Below are 16692 nucleotides of genomic sequence, written 5' to 3'. Positions count from 1 at the left end.
GAGAATAAAAGTTACGCCTTCTTTCTTCGCGTGAACATTTGGGCGGCGTTATGCAAATCTTCCCACATAGTGAGGTAGACATGTGGGGGCGTGTTAGAACGAGCCGTTTTAGGTAGGCGTGGCTGACTCAACTTTTATAAAGAATATCTCTTTGGATTTGAGACTTTAGTCTTTGCAACTATACAGATTTTCTTTATGCACCAAGAGCTGCATAAAGAATGAAATCGCATCATATGACCCCTTTAAAAAATAGCTTCTACCTGATGCTCAGACAATGAGAGACCAGGCATTCTTACCTTCAGGATTTTAACAACTACTCTGTCGTTGCTGTTGATGTTGATGGCCTCAAACACTTCACTGTATTTGCCTCTTCCAAGCTTTCGTACAAGCTGGTAGTTATCCTGGTTGCTGAAGAAGACACAGGAAGCAATAAATAAATACAATTGTGCATTTTTTGTCAACATACTACTACCGTGCTTTTTCTATTTCCAAGGAAACACTGTACCATTGTTCAACCCCCCTTGAGTGTTTTTTGGCAAAGAAATCATGCTAAAATAGCATCTGTACCTCCAGCTAGGCACATGTGCTTCATAGTCCCAGTAGTCCTTGCTCTTCACAGTGTTGGCATCAGCATACACCCGTGCTTTGCTGCTCACCGGACCGGGCATGGCGGCGGGCTTAGCCAGTCGATCCGCCTTCCCTCCACCTACTACTACGAGACGCTCCAAGCGATAGCGACAAGTTGACCGTCTCTGCTGTGAAATACTACAGAAAGTATTGTGGTAGCGTAAAACACTGTAACAAGCCGCTTCAGTGCGATCTCTCGCGAGCAATTGTGATTGACAGCTGCTCAGCAGCGGCACGCATGACCTCGCGCTGACGCTCGCGCCACTCAAAGCCAAAGCATAAAGCTGCAGAAACCAGTTTATTTTCTTTCGGACCGCCAGCTTATTAAAAAATGCAAAGTCAGGATTTCATGATGCCTATCGGACAGCTCAATAAGATGTGTGTGTTTGTAAACACAATTAAATATAAATAAACTAACAGCTTGAAATAGATCGTAATATATGCGGTTGCCTGACGCAGCCCTCGTATTTTGCATGTAACGTTAAATAAACAGTGATGCAAGGCGAGGGGAATGAAAAATATTTAACTGAAGTAACTTACAGACCTGTCAAGCCCGCTGAATGTCGCTACGCGGTAAAGCGGAACCTAAACAACGTGAAGCGGCCGAAATGTCGAGTTGATCGATTGTCTCTGGAAGTGAACAGCGTTTGATCATCACTGTGTGTTATACTATTCATTACAGCGGTTCAGCAGTCTCACTTTAATAGCGTTCCCTCCGGATAAACGCGCTAGGCTAGCGAAAGCGATGGATGGGTTTAATTGGCCACTACAACTTCAACCCACACACGGCTCCAGATTTCCGATTAATCTTCAAATGGACTGTCCCAATTCCTCTCATTGATCCACCAATTAGATTCAGTAAGCGATCGCGGGAACCGCTGACAGGTAGGCGGATAGCACTCCTGCCGATTTTTGCGATCGCATAGATGGAGTCACCGGAAATACTATACGTACTTCCGGTGACATTTTCAAAATAAAAGCCACCGATTTGAGTCGCAAGAAATTCTTCTTCTTCTTTTTTGGCGCGTTACATCCTGTGTGCATATCGCCACCTACTTTTGCTGTTATGCAGTCATGGTTTATTTATAATCAATTTCGTCCTTGTTTTTTGCTTTTCCTATTCTTACACGCATATATAGCTACACTAATATTCCAACTTAAATAATTATTCGACGCTCCATCCCATTCCTTCTCCCCAGGATCCACCCAGAGTCGCAAGAAATTGAACTGCAACTGAGTGTTTAAAGTGTGGAATCCCAAACAGCAGTTTTTCTGCTTTAACAATTATATTTTATATCTATAATTTATTTGTAGTGATTGTAAGATGTACATGTACATCACTTATACCATAAACGTGTACTGCATGCTGTATTATAGTCAGTCTACATATTAAACCACAAAACACGGTTACTATAGTTAAACCATGGTAAATCAACCATAGTTTAACCGTGGTATTTGTAGGCTAGTAAAACTGTGCTTAAACAATTGGTAATCAATACGCCAAAAAAAAAAAACATGGTTACTACACTTTTACTACAATACAAGCATGGTTAATTTAAGCGTACTGTACTAACAGTAATAGCCTATTTATGTCACAGTAACAGTTTTCATTAGACTAATCTTTACCTGCTCAAATAACTGACACTTACTCAATTTTATCATTTGATTTAGTAAACAATACTCGGCAGAGGGAAGGGATAAGAGTGAGTGTTATATAGTGAGGGAGTGATATGAAACAGCTGGGTGCAATCAGTGTAAACAGGTGTGTGCAATTCGTGCTGAGTGCAATCAGTAATGCATGATGGGAAATGTAGTCCGGGGGGCTATGCAACAGTTTGTGTGGTGCGAGAGTCAATGAAAAGGAAAGTTCATGGACCGGATTCGTGACAGCAATAGAATATACGGTCTGTACAGTATAAAAACCATTACGCCTATGGAGAGTCCCCACAAGGATAGCTGACCAGACATGAGTGTGTGTGTGTGTGTGTGTGTGTGTGTGTGTGTGAATGTTTTCTTTGACAACCATAAGTCACAACATAACCTCAAACATTTTATTAATTTTCCACATAACTTGGAAACAATCTCATAAATCATTGCGTAAGAAAGGGCATGCTTAGGCATGCAATGATCTCACAACATGATATCACTGGATGAGTAGTATAAAATATACAATAGCAGTTTATCATTCATTAATTTAGATAATGTCAGTCAGGTCCCACTGAGAAACATAAGCTGGTATTTTTACACTGCTTTCAGTCCCAATTGTTATCTAAGTTGCTGGACAGAGAGACAGGCAGAAAATCACACAGAGTAACAGCAGAAGAGAACAGGCTAACAAACATGCTGTAAAAATCTCCACAGGCTTAGGCTCAGTTCTTAAGCCAACTTGATTTGTTCAAAGGTGGGGTGGGAGAGAGACAAACCATTTCACGTGACCTCTGTATGAGCGGTCATCAGTACATAACCTGCTCGCTGGGATGGTTTCTCAATTTAAAAAGGCACTCAGCATATCAATGATATCTTGCAAACTTGTTAAAATATGTTAACTGTTCAGTAATATAGAATCATATATATTGAAAGCAGTGGTCATAAGATAACAGTCTCAAACTTTATCGAGTATGAGCCGGAATACTCAGCCACTGCTGCACCTCTGTTGTACTTGTATGTCCAATAGCAGATGTGACATCATGTGGTGTACAAGAAAACACAGAAGGTTCTTTAGTAGTGAGTTTGGCATAGCAGTGTTTCAATGGTGGATGTGTTTTCGGTGAGTCAAAACGAACTACACGACTGGATTGTGCTGAAATTCAATGAGGCGGGATTCGTAAGTGTGGAAAGAATTCTGCAGGCTTATCTGATTCAAATGGCATGAGTTTAATGGGAATGCACTATGATGAAGCCCTTTAAGATAGCTGTTACCACAGACTTATAGGTGTGTCAGATCTGGGTATGTATATGAGAGGGTTGATTTCTATGGATGACGTAATGAGCGTCTGCAGCGTTCATTTAGGGCTGTACCCTGGAATACAGTGTGGGGGGGGGGGGGGGGGTGTAGTCTTGGTTATAAATAAGTGTGAATCACATCTTACATCAACTATATCATAGTACATAAAACCACAAGACCGTCTTTGCACATTCATCTTCAGTGTCTCGTTACTCAATAATGGCCTTATGTGCATTTGAAAAGAAAACAAATGAGTGTGAAATAATATTTTGTAACTGTTAAATATGTGGTAAAACATATCAGACGAGCTGTATATTAAAAAACCTAAACGTGTGTAATACCTCATTTCTACAGAATATTGTAAATGGACCTTTATTATGCATGGAGGAAAAAGTAAGCAAAGTTAACTAATGGATTATAATGGAATTAGATAATAAATTGAACCATAAAAGGATTTTTCAATTTACATGGACTTGCCCGACTTACACAGACATTTACTACTGTGATTTTTGGGTTCCTTATATTAAGAAGTGGTGCTAAGTGTGCATTGTGTGCATATCTTACTCTTGATTATGATCAATGCTGTTATTGACATTCTATAGGCCATATGATTAAATAAAGAAATGAATGAACAAAATGGCTACACCAATGTTGAGTAATAACACCATGACCACCAGGACAGAGCTGGAGCCCTGCAGAAAGAGAGTAAAATAGCTTATTAAAAACACTGTATTGCACATTTAAACATATTCAAACTATTAAAAAGTATTATTCCACTAAATGTAACATTTAGCCAGATCAGTTTACAGATCCTTATTAGATACTATTTGCGCCTTCCTAATATTTCCAAGTGCAATATACATAATGTAGCATTTTACACAGCAAACAGAGCCCAACGGTGACCCTAAGAGCATCCACTTTTTCAGTTGCCTGGGTTCCAGAAGTATTTTTCTATTCATTTTCTCCGTAGGAATTAGAAAATCTTCAATACAGAGGTCTAAGCCTTGAATGAAACCAACCAGCTCTGAGATCTGGTTCACCATAATAAATTAAGTAAAAAAGTCTTTAATTATTTTATTAATACATGAACTACACATTCCATGAAGCAATACAAATGATGGAATCTAATCAGAAACAGTATAGATAAAGTAAAAATACCAAAATACTATATTATTGTTAAAAACTCCATTAGTAGCTCAATAGTCAGACTGAATAATTGATTCATTTGAGATGCTTTATGGGAATGAGTGGTCACTTCTGAGTGTATTTGGAGCAATTATATTTCCATTGTAATTGTAACTTCGCTGATTGGTGGAGCTCTCTTCTGAATTATGGGTAGTGTAGTTCTACACCCAGAACTGAGCTACTGTATTAATAAACGCAATTTCAATCACATTGCCTTGCGGCTTCTAAGCATATATCATAATTTAAGCACCTCAGAGCTCATGGTAGGTTTGTCTCGAAAGGTTTAAACTCTGTCGTTAGAAATCGGTTTCTCTATATGGAATGTAATATGCAAGAACTTCATTTGAACAACTTTAAAGGAATTTTTTTCAATATTTAGATTTTTTGCACCCTTAGATTCCAGATTTTCAAATAGTTGTATCTAAGCCAAATATCCTATCCTAACAAACCATACACCAATGGAAAGCTTATTTATTCAGCTTTCAGATGATGTATACATTTTATGACTGGTTTTGTGGTCCAGGGTCACATATGATGCTCTATTAATCGATAGCATTAAGCATTCAGAACATTGTCACCTTTCATTTCCAAAGGCCATCACGCTATTTACTTACTGAGTTTGTCTTCATCAGGTTCAGATGCTCTCCTTCTTGTTCCAGTGGTTCTGGAAAAGATGTTAAAGGGGGTGAAAGAGTAATGTCCCTGTGCAAAGGCCATTCCTCCACATCAACCCCAACATTCAAGGTGTCGAGCATCTGCACAGAGTCCATGGACCCCTCCCTGGCTGCAAGACTCCATTCGTTGCCTTCATGGTTTCGCTGACGTAGTTTCTGCAAATTGTGCCCTTGGAGACCCGAGCATTTCATGCCAGAGCCAAAGTTCTGATGGGAAACGGAGTCTAGGGGCTGGAACCTCATTTCAACCCGATAATCATTTCCCCCTTCTTTATCCTGCAGATGTGAATGGGAAGAGATCCACTGGGAATTGTTTTCAACAGTCGATTCCAGAGTGGAGTTGTTGGCTCCACGGTCTGACAGCTGGTATGCATTCAAGCTAGACTCACCAATCGAATGATTGGTAAAGGACTTTCTTGGCTTGTGGTTGGAGTGGACATGCTCATGTTGTTTGTGATAGGAGGAAACATGCTCTTGGGGATTATAATGGTAAGAAACGTGTGGTTTTTCATGTGCAGAAATAAACTCCTTTGGTTTGTGATTGGAGGAAGCATGCTCATTGGTCTTGTGATTGGACAAATTATGACCCGCTGACTTGTGATTGGAATATATGTGCACCTGTGGTTTGAACTTGGAAGAGTCAGATTTGCAATCAACAGATTTGTGATTGGATGGTTTATGCTCCCGTTCTCGTTCCCTGGAAATTGCATGTTCCCTGGATTTTTGATTTAAGGAAACATGCTTCCGGGGTTTTTTATTGGAGGACATTTGATCCCACACCTTCTCAGGGGCCATGTGCTCAATGGGCTTGTGATTAGAGGAGCCGTTCTCCCATGGGTGATGAGTTAAGGAATTCTCATGTCCATTAACATGACCGATCTCCTCTTCCAGCAAGGATGGAGTTGTGGAGCGACTGCTCTCCCCTTTGCTTCCTCTTCTGTGAGGATACATCTCAGCAGTCCAACTGTTAGCCCCACTTCTCAGGCTGTCCATGCCTCTACCTTCTACTAGAACCTGAATCTCTGCCCCTCCTTGTTCATCCACAGCACTCTGCCGCATGAAACAAGCATTCCTAGTGCGATGAGTAGGTGGGCTGCAGGGAGGTGAGGAGGGGCTGCTTAGAACTGGGCTCAGGTCAGGTGTCTGGGCTGGGGGTGTTGTGTCTGGTGTGCAGAGCTCAGGGCTGTCTGTACCAGTCGAGACCACCTCCAGGTCTTTCTCTTTCCTGTCCTGATGCTTTGGTCTCTGGCACTCCAGTCCTAGTAAACGGAAATGTAAAGACATGGTCACATTAAGTGATGAATTATAAAATACCATCATAATAAAAAAAGATAGAATTAGACTTGGTGGTTGCTGATGTTGGGCAAACATTACATGGAATAAGTTTAGTACACAACAGTTCCATTCTTATATGCATTACAGATACTGAATAATGCTTTATGGGGAAGTATGTTACGTAATTTCATCTGAATTGGATTGCGGGTTTTCTTTTTGTTTTATTTAGGTTTTTTTTCCACTGACCATTCCCATAGTGATGGAGAGAGGGGGAAAGTTCTTTGGCTATAGCCCTGGCCAGACGGCACTCCTCCAGGGCTCTCTGTGCGACTCCCTCTGCAGCCTCTGCCTTTCCTCTAGCATGGCTCATCCTGAAGAAAGAAATAAAGTTTGGTTCTCGTCTGATATCGATCATACTGTCCTCCAATTTTTACCCATAATCAAGCTGGTATTTGGTCTTATTTAGTTGTATCTTGGTCAAATGGCTATCTCTGTAACACTTTAGATCATCCCTAACTGTGATTAGAATTGCACTCTTATGTGAGATATCATTACATCTTACCTGGACAATGCAATCTCAGCCTTCTGCTTGGCTATGTCTGCAGCTTTCTCGGCAGCTTCCATAGCACGATCTACCTTTTCACGGATTTTGCTGGTACGGAGTGGTATTAGGTTTTTCCGCTTGCCACTCACCAGAACATTCTGCTTGTATTTTCCCTCTTCCTTGGTTCCATCTGGAAAAGTGGTGCAGCCATAGCCATGCCGCTTGTTTCCAAACCACTCACCTTCATAGTGAAGTCCATCAGAGCGATGACTTACACCCCACCCTGATCGCATGTCATTCCTCCATTCGCCAGCATATGTTTCGGTGACAGTGGCATCCACGCTGCCCCCTGCCTCCGCTTCACCTAAGCTGACATTGGAGTTGATGTCTGAGGCGGCTGAGCTGACTGTGCTCATACCTGCCTCGCTGCAGAAGGAACTCTGCTTGCTTAACTGGCTGGCCAGCGAGCTCTTGGACTCAGACCTCCGCAGCTTCAAACCACTCAGTATGGACTGTCGGAAACGACCTTTCCTCTTCCTGTGCCTGTCTACTTCACTGTGAGCACAAAGTACAAAGCCACTACGCCCCACTGGGCTGCCAGATACCCCACTGACACCAGAGCCATCTTCTGGAGTGGGGGCCCCTTCACTGTGATCAGATCGTAGGGAGTTTATGGAGGTGCACATAGGGGAGAAGATGATGGCTGCCATGCCATAAGGCACACTCTGTCGCACTCCATAGCCATGACGCATACCGCTCAACCACTGGCCCTGGTATGTGCCTGTGAGAGGAACAGGAATAGAGCAAAGTTCATATCATTATTCAGATGACTTGTACAATAGGGGTAAAATACCCTTTTGATTTAATTTCTTTCCAAAGCACTACATGACAACAAATATACACCACTGTTTTCCTAAACAGCTATTTGCATTTCAAAATCTTCCTGATTTATGAGGTCATTGTGCACAATGACAAAAAGTTAATTTGAGGTTGAGATTTTTAAATGTTGAAATTTTATGTATCTTATAAGACTTACTGTAGAATTACATTTACTGTACAAACAACAGATCTATAAATCTATTTTCTCTTCAATAACTGTTAAAAAGTGCTGCTGTAAAAAGACCCACCATGGAATGGATAATGGAAATTCATATTGTGTCTGTATTTTTTATTATTATAGCTCAAAGTTATACACTGTGCATTTACTAAAATCAGAAAAAAATGACAAGAATGTTTTATGATTAAATGTCAAAAGTGACAGAAATTAAGAGGAAATAGGATACAAATTGTAGTATTTCCTTATTGTAACATATTTTCCCCTGTGACCCTTGTTGCCATATTTGCACATTTTATTCATATTTGTTCATTTTCTTAAGGGAAGCTTAACCTTGTTGTATGATATACATAATGAAGCCATTACAGAGCTCACTATTAGTCTTTTAAAATAATGTCAAGCTGTGTTATGTCTTATGTGACATCCGTTTATGCATCTTAAATAAGTAGGTGCATAAGTAAATATTAATTTCATATAATGTCCAGTTTTAAAATGCATAAAAATGAAATATGTTTTTTGTTTGGGCTTTTTTTTAATTTTTTTTTTACGTTTTTACTCTGCTTAACAATAGTTACTAATTCGAAAGTCGCCGCTTTTTAAACACATTAAATAAAAATAACAACTAGTAAGTAAATGCATGTCCATGAGTTCCCCTGTGACCCTTGTTGCCATATTTGCACATTTTATTCATATTTGTTCATTTTCTTAAGGGAAGCTTAACCTTGTTGTATGATATACATAATGAAGCCATTACAGAGCTCACTATTAGTCTTTTAAAATAATGTCAAGCTGTGTTATGTCTTATGTGACATCCGTTTATGCATCTTAAATAAGTAGGTGCATAAGTAAATATTAATTTCATATAATGTCCAGTTTTAAAATGCATAAAAATGAAATATGTTTTTTGTTTGGGCTTTTTAAAAAAAAAATTTTTTACGTTTTTACTCTGCTTAACAATAGTTACTAATTCGAAAGTCGCCGCTTTTTAAACACATTAAATAAAAATAACAACTAGTAAGTAAATGCATGTCCATGAGAATAACTATACACATTCACATTTCTATTTCAAGTGACTTATGTTATTTGTTTAGACATTACATGATTTTCTAAAGTCATTTGGAACGTTCGAGAAAAGGTGAGATCACGTTTTCGAATAAATGCGAAGCTTTATGTTGTTACAGTGACAGTTTGAAATGTAACAGATGCTGAGTAGCGATAGTAACTGTCCAGGGTGCTGAAATGTTTGACACGCGTTATCTCGCTATTGTTGGGTGTTTCGGCAAAATATTAAAGTCCTGTTTAATCAACGAGCGAAATGGTTAACTACTGAATACATGTCCATCGCATTCTGCTTTGGATTTAATTCTAACCCGATCTAAAAGAGGACGTCTGTCGTGTGGTGCGAACATAAACGTTTATTTCTGTTTCCCAAATAATCCATTCTAGTGTACAAGGACATGAATCATGCCCAAATTACAATATTTTCCGCATTAATCTCCGAAACACGCCAGGAAGCGGATTACACAATGTAACACAAGAATGTGAAACAGCCAATCAGCGAGCACAGCGAAGAGTCTCTGTGACATAATGACCTGCTGTCGGTCGGTTTCCATGGTAATTTACTGTACAGAGGCGTCTGTGCTTCAGATACGCGTGGTAAATGAGTTCATATGGTGACATTTTATGCTTTAAAGCACATGCTATAGAGCATGTTTTAATTATTATTTTGCTATTATTTTCTGTATAGCCTAAAATGTTTCATAACTTCTCTGAAGCAAAGCAGACGATTAGACTTCAATGTTATATAAGTGGAAGCAGAGCTTTCTTTTATTTCATTTTCCATTTCTGTTATTTAATAGACTAATTCCTGGCTGTTTTCTCCTCCAAGTATGCAAGTGCTGTTTCTTGTCAACTTACAGATCATATAATATAAGTTGCTACTTGCAAAGATGAGTGGTTTTCCACTGGTTTTGCTTCAGGCATCTGCCAAATTTACGGTAAAAAAACGACAGCTGTGGATGCCGGAATTTTATCATAAAAAAATATGGTAGCAACGTTTTAGGTTTTAACTTAAATTTACAGTTAAATACCGTAATTTCATTAACTGATATAATGTTAATATACCAACCTTATTGAAGTACTGAAATCTGTTTTGTACCTTTGTAATACACTGATAACCACCAAATGCAGGTGGTGAAAAGAAAGTCACATGATGAATCAAAGCCCATCACAAGCAGCTTTTAAATAATAACATATATGGAAGGTGCACAGTGTCATTCACACAAACGCTAAACACCACCATGGTAACACACATGAAACTGAAATAATGCAATAAACATTCATTTAACAACATTAGGTGTAACACACAACTCTAACATACAAAACTGATAAGAAAAAACTAAGAAGAAACATAGTTATTTTAACAAAAAACATTTTTGGGGAATTCTGGGAATGGGAATTTACGGTTATTCACTGTAAATTATACAGTCTTTTTCACTTCCAAAAATGGTATACTACTGTGAAATTAAAGTCCAATACATGTAATGTCCAATACAGCTTTTCACCGTATATAGTAGGGGAATTTACCGTTAACCATTTAACAGGTTTTTACTGTAGCATTTTTACAGTCTTTTACCGTTAAATTCACGGTCGTTTTTTACAGTGTAGCTTCTATCAAATGACAGATGAATGTGTGCCAAAATACTGTAGGCTTGATTGGAAGCACATGCTTTGACGTCAACAGAACAACTTCCCAAAGATACGGGAAGCATTTTAAAAGCAGATGGGCCTATTCATTTAACATGGTTAGTGATTTAACATTCGTTCTTTCCTGCTACCAGAACACAGTAAATACTTTTAGAATCTGACCTCCGTCCGAATAGGTCTCTGAGCCGTATCCATCCTGTAAGCCGTTGCTCCAGGTGCCTTCATAACGGGAACCGCTGCTAGTGCTTTCCAACTTCCCGTACCTGCCTTTGAACCCTTGTGTCCATTCCCCCTTGTACTCCCACCTCCCTTTGCTCTCCACGCCAATGCCATGCCTCTTGCCCTGCGCCCAGGTTCCTTTGTAACTGTTCCCGCTGGGCCAAGTGTAAACTCCAAGAATTTCGAATCCATGGCTCCAGGCCCCCGCATACTCCCCCTGGCCCTGGGGCCCCGTGCAGACCCCTCGACCATGCGCCTTGCCCTGTTCCCACCCTCCACAGTACGACCCCCCATCATCAAAGTCAAACCTGCCTCCAGTGGACATGCATGAAACAGGTTTTGGCAAATCTTTAGAATGTCAAGTGGAAAAATTGCAATTGGTGAGCAAAAAAGGAAGACAGCGATCAACTATACAGGAAGTGTTACAGCAATATTCCTCCTGTCCTTCAAATAGATTTTGAACATATAGAAAAAAACAGTGCTTTTAAGTCCAGACGATTTAAAGGGGTGAAGAAGAATCTACCAGGCTACTGTCCTAGTGTTATAGCTCCTGCCTGTTTGTGCATGGCCTTTGGTAATGGATGTCTTTATTGTGCATGCTACTTCCAACTGGCATGCAGATGGTGAGCTTCTCCCTTCCTCTCTGCACGGTCCCAACAGGCTGAGGCACACACGCGTTCCCTGCGTGGAGATCAGCAGGCAAACAAGGCCTAGTTTTTTTCCATAGCCAAAGAGATCCACACAGCAGCAGCATTGATACACTCAATCAGACATTACACGGCCCCCAAACGTACCGCTCCGGCTCACAAAAATGCAGAAATGTGGGAGAGCATCCATAGCCTCAAAGCATGGATGGTGTTTAGGCCTCCCTCTAGATCATGTTTTCCAAATAAAATGACAGTATTTCCTTGCTTATGTGTTAAATGAGATCAATCTGGCACAGCATTTTTCCTAATGCTGCTCCCTCTTTTCCCTTCTGCGCTCCTGCTGTGGTGTAGAGATGAAGCTTCTTTCCTGGAAGACTGGTTAAAAGCGTCAAAAATCGGGTTAGTCCTGCTCTTTAGTCCTCTCCTTCTTCATGTTTACGTGCATATTTAAAGGTGGGTATCCATGATGGTCTGAAGCCATATGATGCTGAGTGTCTCTAGAATATGCTCATTACAGGACTGTTCCACCCCAACCCATTCCCCTCCCCCACTCATGCTCTCCTTGTTGTTCTTAAAGGGATAGAGGCTAAGAAAGTCATATGCATACAGTGGCTTCCCTAATTACCCATTTCCCTTATGATACCCTATAATTATATCTGCATAACAGCATCATGTTATTTGTTTCTCAGGGCTTCAAGAAACATTAGATAAGAAATGCTTATATATTATAGATTCTCATGGCATTTAAAATGCAATAACCAGTGAAATGCTAATTGCATAAATAGATTCTTTTGAAACATGCTCAACACACATAATCAAGTTAAAGTGAACCTAAAGCAAGTGTACTATTTTCATTTTTATTTATACATATCTTATATTTAATATAAAACAACTGAAAAGCTGGATGAACCGCTAATAACTGACTTAATTTTTTAAAGTGCATGTTATGACTTTATTTACTGGTATTGATGCATTCTGTAGAAATGCATGAAAGATAAATGATTTTATACATGACTTCTTTTCTGTTTTCGATGATACATCCACCTTCATCAGAGAGAAAAAAAAGATGAGATGTATTCTTGCATCAGTTTTTAAATGTATGCTCATGGGAACAAATGTTTAAAGGCCCTTCTTCTTTAAAGGTTATACGATATGCACATGCCTAAACAGCACTAAAAATCAGATACTGAGCTAAGATCAATATTCATTAAACAGCCTCTAAAATTACATTTTGGGACCTGCCTGAATGCTGTTCTTCACTGGCAGTGTATGCGAGCATGATGAGTGCTGTTTGCGTTTAGAAAAAATATCTGATTATTTGACACTGGCCTTTTAATTAATGTATTTTTGCCCCACTTGGCTTCTATATACTATGATTGGGAGAGCTTTCAGATGGATGAGTCCTTAAAACAGCCAGTAACTGAAACTGTGATATACAAAACAGTGTTTGAAAATATTTCACATGAAGGTAGATGGATGCAGAGGGCTTGGTAATAAAATCTTATTTTTGTTGTTAGAAATCGAAAAATATAATTATGTAGCTTGGTCATTTATTTTGTTTGGTACATTCACCATTTGGTAGTAGTTTGTTAAGCCTACTGCTTTTGGAGCAACATTGCTAACAATATAATAATGAATTAGATCCAAATACACATTTTCGCCATTGGCAAGTAACATCTGTGCTTCCTCACCTTAAAAAATGAAAACAGCCTCACTGGTTCATTGTATTCCAATGGCGCCTAGTTGCAGGGGCCAGATGTATAAACCATTAGGGGAAGTCGTGGCCTAATGGTTAGAGAGTCGGACTCATAACCCAAAGGTTGTGGGTTTGAGTCTCGTACCGGCAGGGATTGGAGGTGGGGGGAGTGAATATACAGTGCTCTCTTCCACCTTCAAGACCATGACTGAGAAAAATGTCATCATCTATTCACCCTCATGTTGTTCCAAACCTGTATGACTTGTGGAACACAAAAGAACACAAACTGTTTTGTTCACCTGGCCGTTGACTTCCATTGTATGGACAAATAACACAATGACATTATTTGAAGGATATAAGGGTGAATAAATGATTAAAGAATTTTCATTTTTTTAGGTGAACTATCCCTTTAAGCAATGAAACTCTGCAGTTGCTCCATCTGGTGTTGTAAAATGGGACTTACAGGCTCCATTTGCAAAGTGATACACACCAGTACAGTGCTGGTTTCTTATCAGACTACCTAGGCACAGCTTTTGATTCTGCCATCAAGTGTACCTCAACCATGCTGTACACAATGTTAATACAATATTGAAAATCTTCATTGAAACTATTTGCTCTCTGCTCTCAGTACGTTTTGTGGTTTTGAGGCTTCTGGGGGTTGGGAAAAATAATCAAATATTTATCACAGTTCTCTCAATAACGATACCAGATACCACAGACAGAAAATACTGAAAAAATAATAATAAAAGGTCCTTCTACTTCAAAGGTCGAAAATAAAGGCACAGCCCATCATACATGTCAAGGATTGTCTTTTATTTAGACAATTATATACATTGCACTAAAACTAATGCATAAAAAATCATTTACAAAAATGAATTGCTCAGAAAGATTTTATGAACTCACAAGATTTTGATGTGAATCAATGGAACAAATCTTTCACTGCACTAATTCTTCGTGTACAGCATGTCATTAGCTTGAAGTTATCATTCTCCAAATCAGTCTCACATACGCTAACTATTTACTGATGGTGATACACACAAGAAATGAATATTTGGCATGACACGTCAACTTTTCATTTTTAAAAATGAGTGCATTTTTTTATTATTTGAAAAAAAATGAATGTTCGTCACAAATTGTTTTTCCACATGTGATTTGTCTTTGCAGATTAATGTGTTAAATGGCATACAGGCTAAATGAAAATGCTAATTCACTGACATTAGGTGGTCTTGAAGCAGAAACTAAGTTTTGAAACAGTATTTCAGTCTTTTGTATTCACTTTAGTTAGTTTTCTCCAGTTACAGAATTGGGATCTTCCTGATTCTCCTCCTTTTTATTCTGTGCTTGACATTCCTTGTTCGATTCCATCAGTTCTAAAATAAACATAGTAACATATCAAAAAGAAATTCAAGAGGAACCAATTTTAAATTAAAGGACATTTAAAGGGCAAATTTCGTAAACTGAAAGTAATTACTGAACAATCATAAATGAACACCAACCTCTTTGTTCTTCAGCCTCTTCATCATTCAACTTGCAGGATTCAGCATCACTGACGTCTTCACTCTCTTCAACAAAATCCATCTTTACCACAGCGTCATGCAGAAATTGTTATTACACCACACTTGACTCCTGCTGGCTTGAACCACAGTGGCCTCTTGATGGAAATACTTCCAGCATTTATTGGTGATTTGCTGTGGGAGTGACTTCACTGAAGACTGTGCTGTATGATTTTCTATGTGGCATGGTGGACTATAGGACCAAACCTGTGAAAATAAACTACCAAATCCTTTTTTATACTGCCAGCTGTTAATACACAGCAAGATGACAATTAAATAAATCCCATGTCGGATTCATGGGCTAAAAGACAAGGCATATGAAGGTGTACCATGCACTTACCAATTTCAAAGATCACATGGCATACAGATAACTGCCACATATACTTGGGAAACACATAGACTGAGAGAACAAGCAGATCAGACGTGTCAGTGGCTAGTGGCACATCATGTTCCCTCAGTGAGAAAAACAACACTGCATGATTTCTTATGATGTGAACAGATCTACTTCAACTCTTCTTAATCTCTCCAAGATCTGTTGCAATATCTGTGGGTGGATTCTCTTTTTGACACTCCAGGGGTAGGAGAGGACACATTTAGAGTTTAAGAGGACTTTTAATGTTTTCTCTAAACTGTTCCCGGCCCAGAATTCTCAGCATTCTTAGCTAACACCTGCTGGAAAAACACCTGTAGTTATATGGTGATGGTTTTATAATACAGTTCAGCGTTTTTCTACAAACCTCATTGTTGGCAAGGTATATTATGCTCAAGAACATTATTATAACTACATCATATCAGTATATTGCTTTTTATATTAAGGCATATTAAGGTAAACCACTCTCAGCACTTTCTGTTGGTTTTCTGTTTTGTGTCATGGGATGTATACTTTCTGAAAAGCAAAAACCAAAAAAAAATAAAAATTCTAAAAACTGGACTAACTGATCATCCACAATAATGCACACGCTCCAGTGTTTGCACACAGTATTACGGCATCACCCAGGTAACAACTGATGTATTTGTTTCATACATTCTTATTCTGATTTCGCAACACCACAGTAGAAGAACAAAACACAAGAGTACCATGTGGACACTTGACCATTTTATCATGAATACCAATATACATTTTATAAATGGTATTATACTTAAATTTGTTATTCATGTGGATTTAATCATAAACAGGCTGTACTTATTGTAGAAGAGCCTGTTTCCACCTGGTTTTTAAATGCTTTTTGGTGATCAGATTACAACTAGACAACGCTAAACACAAGTTAAAGGGATCTAAAATATTTTGTGGTCAGATCACTGAAAGCACATACAGAGGTAGACATAAACGCATGACACCACACTGCATTTTTGTAGTGGAAAGAATATCTGTCCTGAAATTAGTGCTCTGCATTTACCCATCCAAAGTGCACACACACAGCAGTGAACACACACAAACCGTGAACACACACCCGGAGCAGTGGGCAGCCATTTATGCTGCGGCGCCCGGGGAGCAGTTGGGGGTTCGGTGCCTTGCTCAAGGGCACCTCAGTCGTGGTATTGAAGGTGGAAGAGAGCGCTGTACATTC

General features: G+C 39.2%; 1 protein-coding gene and 1 long non-coding RNA gene across 2 annotated transcripts; both read right to left on the bottom strand.

The window, feature by feature from the left end:
• Positions 1-2784: 2784 nt before the first annotated feature.
• jph3a (junctophilin 3a) lies at positions 2785-12397 on the bottom strand. The gene is made up of 5 exons (XM_016245887.1): positions 11172-12397; positions 7268-8030; positions 6952-7076; positions 5371-6689; positions 2785-4263 (listed from the first exon to the last, which is right to left on the bottom strand). The coding sequence occupies exons 1-5, from the start codon at positions 11551-11553 to the stop codon at positions 4183-4185; spliced, it is 2670 nt and encodes an 889-aa protein (XP_016101373.1). The 5' UTR covers positions 11554-12397; the 3' UTR covers positions 2785-4182.
• Positions 12398-14860: 2463 nt separating this feature from the next.
• On the bottom strand, positions 14861-15576 carry LOC107561436 (uncharacterized). Its single transcript, XR_001605849.1, has 3 exons — positions 15465-15576; positions 15068-15331; positions 14861-14941 (listed from the first exon to the last, which is right to left on the bottom strand). It is a non-coding gene; the product is annotated as an uncharacterized lncRNA (long non-coding RNA).
• Between the last annotated feature and the right edge of the window lie 1116 nt (positions 15577-16692).

The sequence above is a fragment of the Sinocyclocheilus grahami genome, unplaced genomic scaffold (genome assembly GCF_001515645.1).
Source record: "Sinocyclocheilus grahami isolate Dianchi unplaced genomic scaffold, SAMN03320097.WGS_v1.1 scaffold772.1, whole genome shotgun sequence".
Lineage (NCBI taxonomy): Eukaryota > Metazoa > Chordata > Actinopteri > Cypriniformes > Cyprinidae > Sinocyclocheilus > Sinocyclocheilus grahami.
This window is presented reverse-complemented; position numbering and strand designations above follow the sequence as displayed.